At 46.2% G+C, this 9,172-nt stretch overlaps 1 protein-coding gene across 1 annotated transcript in view; it reads right to left on the reverse strand.

The window, feature by feature from the left end:
* Positions 1–9,172, reverse strand: part of Irak2 (interleukin 1 receptor associated kinase 2) — a 54,932-nt gene that overhangs the window by 21,379 nt on the left and 24,381 nt on the right. The window contains exons 4-5 of the mRNA XM_033768071.1: positions 1,868–2,058; positions 1,301–1,393 (exon numbers count right to left, since the gene is read on the reverse strand). Coding sequence (XP_033623962.1) covers positions 1,301–1,393; positions 1,868–2,058 — 284 coding nt within the window. The remainder of the gene's footprint in view (positions 1–1,300; positions 1,394–1,867; positions 2,059–9,172) is intronic.

Genomic DNA, 9,172 nt, shown 5'->3' on the forward strand with positions numbered 1-9,172 from the left:
TTTTTTTTTTTGGTCTGCTACCTCAGGGGATCCTAGAACTGAAAGGATGGAGGGCACTGAGTGGTAAAAAGGATGTGGATAGGACCATGCTTAAATACCAGCCCCACCTCGAACTTGATCTCTGACCTTGGGTGAGTTATTCAACCTCTATGAGCTGCAATTTCCCCATCAGCAAAAATGAAGATCACAAGAGAAGCTTTCAGGGTAATTTTGTTTTTGTTTTTGTTTCGAGACAGGGTCTCACTAGGCAGTTCAGGCTATCCTTAACAGGGTGGCCTGGAACTCTCAATGATCCTCCTGTCTCACCTCCCGAGTGAGTGCTGGGATTACAGGATGTACTAACATGTGAATATTCTGGGGGTCAAAGACCAATGGCCAAGCTTAGTGCCTCAGTCTTATGCACAGGCTACATATGCTGGGTCACCAAGTAGGGCTCATACAATCAAGTGCAATTCTTTGGATCAGAGTTTTGGAGATTTGGTGCATTCAGCAGTCTATAAAAAGCTCTGCTTCAGAAACCTCCCTTTCTAATGGCAGGTGCATACAAATTTAAATTTTTAAAAGTTATATGTTCTTTTAACAGTTTTAGAAAATTAGGGATGAGTCTTTCTCCCCAACCCCATTATCCTCTTAAGTGCTACTGAAGTTTAGTGTACTTCCCACCAATTAGATACATTAGGGTTTAATCTACCCAAAATGAGGATATGCTACACACACACATATTTGGGGTTTCTGTTTTCACATGATATTATGATCATTCTCCCAAGTGAACAATCATCTCTAAAAAAAATCAGTGACAAATCCAAAACAATATCCTCTGCTTAACAAGAGCCTCCTTCATGGAGAAGCCCAGTAACCAGACCCATGAGCTGCTTTCTTCCCCAGACGTTGAGCCCATGATACTTTTAAGAGAAACAAAAACTAATTCATTTAGTACTTCCCTTCCCTTCCTTTTTTTTTCTTTTCTCTCTTTGTCACTCTCTCTCTCCTTCTCATGCCCTACCCCTAGGAGGGAACCCACAGCTTCATGTGTGCTAGGCAAGTGCTCCAAACTGAGCTACACTCCCTAGTCCAATGTTTTACTTTTTGTTTTTGGAGCCAGGGATCAAACTCAGGTCCTTGTGCTTGCAAAGCAGGTGGCGGAACCACTGAGCTAAATCCCAGGCCTCTCAATGTTCTACTTTTTAAATCAATGTGGATTATATTTATCTTAATATCAATATGGTCATGAAAGTAATTTCTTTTTTTTTTTTTTGGAGACAGGGTCTCACTACATAGTGCAGGTTAAACTTGAACTCACTATGTAGCCTATGCTCGCCTCAAACTTGGGAGGATTCTTCTGTCTCTGCCTCCCAAGTGCTGGGATCACAGGCTGCACCACACTATGCTGTGCCTATGAAAGATAATTTTGGTTAGTTTCTTTTTTTTAACAGAGGAAGTGGCCCATGAAGGCAAAAGTGCTTAAGACCCACAGAAGTCATAGTGCATCCTGGAACCCAAGTCACTCAAACTTCAAGATCATTGATGCTGAGTTATTCAATCCAAGACAAATGAGTTGAAAAAAAAAGTCCAGGGGAAGGCAGAATTTTCACCAAATGCCTGTGTGTACAACACATCTATCTGCAAGGAGAGGATGCCAGTTACCAGCTGAGCTCTCATCTAAACACACGTGATGAGGAAGTCCACTAAAACACGTATCTGCAGTCACAGAGCACTTGCCCTGCAAGAGCTTGGTCCTGGTTTCCATCCCCACCAAATGAAGACACACACACACAAAAGCGCACTCATCCCTTGGCCCACATTCTGCTGTCATGTTCTAAGAATTCAGGAGTAATCTGATGGAGTTTCTTTCTCTTCTCCATTCTCAGGCTGGTCTCCAGGATGAAGAATGCACTCTTGGAAGGGGACCCCAATCTAGGGGTGTGGCGAAGGCATAAGAAGGTGGCTTCACCTTGGAGTCCAGTGGTGCAGGGAGGTCAGTCTTTATGGAATGAGCAGTGTCCTCTACAGAAGGCAGCAGCAGGGAAGCCGGCTGGTGGGCTCTGGGCAGAGCAGACCCTGGGAAGGAGGTACCCTGAGTCAGGACATGGCCTGGGGGTGGTAGGAGGGGCTGCATATTCAGTTCCCAAACCAACTGGCCACTCTTTAGTGCTGTAATTCTAACACCATATCCCTTGGGCATCATTCACTTAACCCACAACAGAGGGGTGCTGCTTATTATCCCATACAGGTAGAGCTGCAGAGGGAGAGCTGCCACCAAGAATGACACAGCCAGGGCATGGCGCCCTCCTTTCACCCTACCTCCACCACTCAGAGGAGGGAGGACACAAGCCGGCAGCTGGCAGCTTGCCTCTTGGAAAACAGTATGCAGCTCACATGGCAAGAAGTGGGGCTGAGGGCACAACCTGTGGGAAAGCACGGTCAGAGGTACAGGAATCAAAGCAGGTTGGAAGGCAAGGAGTGCTTCATAGAGGAAGGGGTGCCTAGCCTGGGAAAATATTTTCCAGAACCAACATGTACACAGGTATGGCAGTGGGTGGGCCCAATGGTATAGGCAGTATATATCCAGGTGCAGGTAACAAACAACACCTACATCCCACCAGGGACTAATCTAAATGCTCCAAGTACATAACTCATCTGCCCACAACGATCCTAGGAAGTAAGGGACCATGGTCACCTTCCCTCTGCAAATGGCAAAAGAAGGCACAGAAAAGTTAAGCATCTTTTCCAAGGGCACAGTTGAGGGTTCCAGAGTCCATGTTCTTAATTCCTCAGTGAGAGAAGAAGATTCACAGAGAGAAGTCTTGAAAAGCAGGTCAGTGTCAGGTGAAAGAGGGTGAAATGTTTTCACCAGGTGCCATGTGAAGATCATTCAATCTGACAGTGCAGGCTGGTGACAAGATGGGCCCTGGTCATTGGATACACACAGCGGACACAGCAGGCCTTGGCCAGGGCCAGAGCTCCAAACATCAGCATCAAATATACATCAGGGCCCATGGCAGAAACAACTTGCAAGTACAGGGTGAAGGAGGCTGGCTAGCCGCCCAACCTCCTGCCAGGGAGACTGTTGGATGCCAGAGGACAAGAGTCAACCAATGTACAGTGTGCTAAAAGGAGCATCACAAGCCACGCTTCCACAGAAAGCCACATGGTGAAGCAAGACCCTGACCCATCCTGGCAGCTGACATGGACAGAGGAGCTGGGAGGCTCTGCACATAGTCCCAAAAGTAATGTCTCAGGAGCCAGGCACGGTGGTACACACCTGTAATCCTAGCACTCAGGAGGCTGAGGCAGGAGAATCACTGAATTTGGGGCCAGCCTAGGCAACACAGTGAGTTCAAGGCCACCCTGAACTATACAGGGAGATCCTGTCTCAGAAAAACCCCAACCAACTATCCAACCAACCAAACAAACAAAAAAATAATGCCTGAGGAGCCTTGACTGACCTTGACAGATAACAGGTTAATTTTGATTAACACAGGCCTCACTTTAACTTGGTCTTGAACACCCCGCAGAAAAGTACAACATAACCAAAAACATATTAAAGTAACGGTAATACAGGTGACACATAAAAAGAGGGCTCCAGTCTCTGGCCCCTGCGGACAGTTTCCAGCTACACCTGTGAACAGGTCTAGGAGCTAGCTGCTTACATTACTATTCCAATCTCTGAAAAACAGGGTCTGGATGTGGCTCCTTCCCCAGTCTGCCTTCCCATTCTGATGCTTTGGTCACACATGCTGCAATCTCTTGGTAGAGTTTGTATATCCTTGCCTAGAGGCTGCCAAACTCCCACTGATCATCAGATGGAACCAACAGTAAAAGTCCTGGGATCCACTGCCCCACACCATCTGCTCCAGGGGGCACATGTGCCACGATTCATACTACATGCAGTACTTTTGTCCTAGATAATCATGGTAATGTAACTGTAGCTCTACAGGACACAGACACAGAGATCCAGACAGTACCAAGAATGCCCCAGGACCCCTTGAGAGTTCATGGGATTTGTGGGGCTCTACTATTCTCGGACTCTTCCCTTGATTGTGCCTGTCCTCCTTTTTGCAAATTCATTTATTACTGCCAGGCTTAGTCAGTCTGTTTCAGTGGTAGAATTCTAATACCGGTCTGAAGCTCTTCTCATTCCAGCCATGAAGTCTCTGGCTCTGATACTGCGTGGAGCTGGATCTGCAGCTTGCTGCTCAGGAGGCCACAGGAGAGGAAGTGAGGCCTTGCTCCAGGGCAGAGGCAGTGACAAAGGGGAAGGCACTGAGTATCAGTTTCTCGGGGAAGTCACCTGGGTGCAGCATTCTCCTGCCATCTGTCAAACTACCCCAGAGCCCTTGGAAATGGAGACAGGTCTGAAGGAGGCTGTGAGGCCTGGGCCAGCAGTGTGTGCAGTGGTTGGTGCACCTGCAAGGCCCACGCTTGGACGCCGCCTCCTATGCGAGTGCTCTCAATCGAGTACGCTGCTGTCCCTCTTCGTGCTGCTGGGGCCCTTGGGCCTGGCAGCAGTGTCACAACTGCAGGGGGGAGGAAGATAGGAGATGGTACCTGCACACCCCGGGGTACAGCTGTGAGGGCCAGGCCTGGACAGACAGGTGGCTGGACATCAGCCCAGAGCCACATGCAGGAGAGCAATGAGATAGGTCTGCTTTAACCTCTCAGTTAAACTACTGTGCCTTTGTCCTCATCCTCACTGGTAAGAAGTTAAAAGCAACAGCTAACTCACACAGCAGCTGAGGATTAAATTCATCAACAGCTGTGAGGTATTTACAGCAGGGGCCAGCATGGGGAAGGCCCATGATTACCGAATTATCTTTTTCTTTTGACAAAAATGGTAATAAATGGGGGCTGGGGATGCAGCTCAGCAGTAGAACTCTTGCCTAGGGAGTACAAAGCCCTGGTACAGCAAAAGGGTGATAAACGTATGTATGTAGTCTTTTGGGGTGTGTGTGTGTATGTTTGGGTTTGGGGTTCTTTTTTTTTCTTCTTTGGTTCCAGAGATTGAACTCAGAGCCTCACATATGCTACATAAGCACTCTTCCCCTGAGCTCTACACCACCCATACAAATTCTTTTATCTTTTTGTTTTTTTACTTTGGTATTTTGGGGGGTGTTGGTGGAGTTTTTTTCTCCGCATTTCTTTTCTTTTCCTTTCTCCCTCCTCTCCCCTCCCCTCCCTTCTCCCTTCCCTTCCTCTTCTTCTCAACAAGGTCTCACTCTGTTATTTAGTCAAGCTGAACTTGCTATTGTAGGGCAGGCTGGCCTCAAGCTCACAGTGCTCCTGCCTCAGCCTCCCAATTACAGGCATGCATGTACAATAGGTACCCAGCTTGTTTTCTGGTTGTTTATTGTTGTTTATTATTATTATTATTTGAGACAGTTTTGGTATGCTGTCCAGGCCAGTCAAAATCATGGGTTCAAAAGATCCTCCCACCTCAGCTCTTGCACAGATGGGACCACTGGCCTGCACCACCACACCCAGCTTCTCTGTGTGTGTCCAACACCCTGTGTGTGAGCAGGTAGCCACATATGTATACTTATCTCCATCACCAGCTATCCTTTACAGTTGTGACTGTCTTTAATTTTTTACCATCTCCTATGGAGAGCACAGCCATATTGACCTGTGATTCACTCGAGCAGTGTGGACGTGCCATCACCCATAGCAACGGGCTAGTTCAGCTGGTGGTCTGATCTGTTGCCTAGCAACTGTAACGGTTTCCTTCTGGAATGTGTGGGCGGTACTCTGGGAGAGTATAAAAGGAAGAGGTTCTGTAATAAATAAAGCAAGGAACATGAGAAGAAAAGTGCCTCCCGTCTCTCTGTCCTCGTCCTTTCAGGTTTAGGACCTGCTGGCAGGATCCTGATGTCGCGGCTCGCGACAAGTGGCGCCTGAACAGGGACCTGAAAGTAGATGGGGATATGTAATCCCGGACCCAGGTTGAAGGCAGCGACGGTGCTCCGGAGGACTGACCGCTGCGCCTGATCCTCGCAGTAAGTCTACTGTTCACTTCATGAATCCCGGACCCAGGTCGAAGGCAGCGATGGTGCTCCAGAGGAAGGTAAAAAGAAAAAAAAAAGTGAAGGAAGGTAAAAAGAAAAAAGTGATAGAAGGTAGAGAGTGTCAAGTCCATTGGGAAGATTAAAAAAAAAAAATGGGACAGTCAGAATCCAGAAATTATCTAGCAAATTCAATTCAGAGCCTATTGAAGAAAGCACAAGGAGTAACAGTTGAAAGGGCACAATTAGAGGCCTTTGTTAAGATTCTAGACACAGTTTGTCCACGGCTATATGGTAAGGCAGAAATAAATGCTGAAGTATGGGAGACAGTTGGAAAACAGTTGAATGAAGCCCTTGTGGCTGAGCCCGATCGTTTTCCAGAAGGTGCTCCTTTTTATTGGGCTTTGTTAAACGCAGCTCTCAGGACCCCAACCAAAAGGGAAATTTTGGAAGCCTTAAACGAGGTGCATGAAGGGTTAGAACAAATTAGAGAGGAGCGCTCTCAGACTTCAGAGCCTCCTGAACCTGGTCCAGAAGAAGGCGCTAGAGAATGTCCTCTTTCACTTGAGTCCCCCGAGCCTCCAGATTCTGGAGGATCCCCCGCAGCACTATATCCCAGTTTTGAGGCTTTTCAAAAAACACTTGAGCGTCCACCACCTTCTGCACCACCCCCCACTCAGAGGGAGGCAAACCTGGCTCAGTTACGTACTATTAATCAGGAGCTCAGTGAGGAACTTCAGCTGAGGCAGCAGATTTCATGCCTCTCAAGCAGACTTGCGTCTCTTTGTGCCTCAGAGGCCAGGCCTACCAATGAGCCCAATGGTAAAAACCCCATAACAACTAAAGGGTCTCAAGGCATAGCATCTCCTTTACAAGAGGCTCTCAAATGCGCTGCAGCACAAGGGGAGGAAGTCTTTAAACTATTCCCCCGTCGTTCAAGTAGAGGGACCACAAGGGCCGATTAGAGAACATCGCCCTCTTGAGTTTAAATTGGTGAAAGAATTAAAGACTGCTGTAAATCAGTATGGCACTGCAGCTCCCTTCACTTGTGCTATCCTGGACTTCATTACTGGATCCTGGCTAACACCAAGTGATTGGATTGCGGTCTGCCACACAATTCTTTGGGGAAGGGGTTTTGCTTGTGTCTTTCCGCAGGACGCTGATCAACCGCAGTGGATCCCGGAGCGTTTTATCAAAAAGATTAACGCAAGCCGTGAAAAGGACCAAAGACAATCTTCCGGTGTTATTTCATGGGATGTTGTTACAGACTCTGTTAATCCCTTAAAGATAAAGATTGTGAAGGCTCCTCCTAAGAGCTAATTCTTCCTGCTTTTCCATCTTATGTGACATCTACAAATAGAAGTTTAATAGTAAATAAGACAGAAAAATCTTAGGAAAGCTATAAGTAAGAGTTATACTTTTGTATCTTGTTAAAAAACAGGTAAAGAAAGATATACAAGATCAGAAGGCCTAAGCAGATAGAGAAGGTGTGTGGAAATCATTTATTTATGTTTGCTTGTTGGTTTCAAGTCTGTTATAAAAGGTTTATATTTACAGTTAAGAAGAGCTTTCATTCCTTTAACCCTAATTCTACAAGAGATCTCTGTTAATTTTGACCTGCAAAAATGTTGACTAGTCGTAACTAAAAGATTTTATAGTTCAATTGGCCAAAACCATCTGAGTGCACTCGTTAAAACTGTCTTATATGTTTGTCTTAAATGTTCTGGTATACAAAATGTATTTATATTGTTTGACCATGCAGGTTTTCCAGTATATTGTTTGTGATGGTAACCTTTTGGTCCAGGTATTCTCCTCTCTTCTGCTCCACCTACTTACGGTTGCAGGTACATTTATAGACCTGCCACTACCCCTGAATAGCTTGAAGCTGGGTTTCCATTCTGGAGATTGGATTGGGACCCCAACACTGGAGCAGTGGAGAGAACTCCAGGATGTGTCTTGGTGCACAAGCGGAGACTTTATTGTCCAGAACAAGGATTTACATCTCAAGGGTTTTTGGAGTGGTCACTCAAATATTACATGGACTTAAGCTTGTCTGTAGGACTTTGGTAAACAGATTCATGTCTTCTTCAGGCCAACATTTCGGTACTGCCGCTGAACAGTACTCCTGCCTTGGTGATCATTGTAGTTTTGATGTTCTTTGTATTTGTAACTTTTATATGTATCGCAAGATGACAAGAATGTATCAATCTTTTGTGTTTCGTCATGAGCAACTTGTTACGGCTGTGCAGGCTTCAGTAGAGAATGATGTATCCCGGGTGGCCATTTATTTGGCGCAAGCCTGTCACACATAATTCCCTCTCTGTGGAGTATCCAGAGACGGGTAAGGTCAGGGCATCCTTTCTACCAACCTAAGACAGGCAAGAGGGACATAAGCCCTCTTCACTGATGACGGGTAAGGAGAAAGGACATCCCTGCCACCTAAGACAGGAGCTCCTTGGCATATGTCTGGCGTCCTCTGCAGGGGACTCACTGACATAAGAAAAACGGGGGAATTATGGAGAGCACAGCCATATTGACCTGTGATTCACTCGAGCAGTGTGGACGTGCCATCGCCCATAGCAATGGGCTAGTTCAGCTGGTGGTCTGATCTGTTGCCTAGCAACTGTAACGGTTTCCTTCTGGAATGTGTGGGTGGTACTCTCGCTCCAGGGAGAGTATAAAAGGAAGAGGTTCTGTAATAAATAAAGCAAGGAACATGAGAAGAAAAGTGCCTCCCGTCTCTCTGTCCTCGTCCTTTCAGGTTTAGGACCTGCTGGCAGGATCCTGATGTCGCGGCTCGCGACAGTCTCCCATTGCTCTTTCCAAGTTTGGTCCTGTATCCTGAGATAGGTCAGTGATGGCAAAACTTTTAGAGATGAGTGTCCAAACTACAACCCAAAATCCACTTATTTATCGCCAGGTGCCAATGCTGCAATTAACCTGCATACTGAGGGTTTAGTTTAGAAAAAACAACTCATTACATTAACAACTTCTGTCTTAAAAAGAAAAACACAAGTATTTTTTATATTGATCTGCTGATACCAGTTATAGGTTTAAAGGTTGCATTTTTGCAGAGTGGAAACCAGTGTTTTTTGAGTCACTTTTGAAGGATGCTGCAGTATTATGTGTGTAGGAATCTGAAGCTAATTCTTGATTTTTTATATATATATATATAT

Source organism: Fukomys damarensis, unplaced genomic scaffold (genome assembly GCF_012274545.1).
Source record: "Fukomys damarensis isolate Sample0158 unplaced genomic scaffold, DMR_v1.0_HiC HiC_scaffold_24, whole genome shotgun sequence".
In the NCBI taxonomy this organism is placed as follows: domain Eukaryota; kingdom Metazoa; phylum Chordata; class Mammalia; order Rodentia; family Bathyergidae; genus Fukomys; species Fukomys damarensis.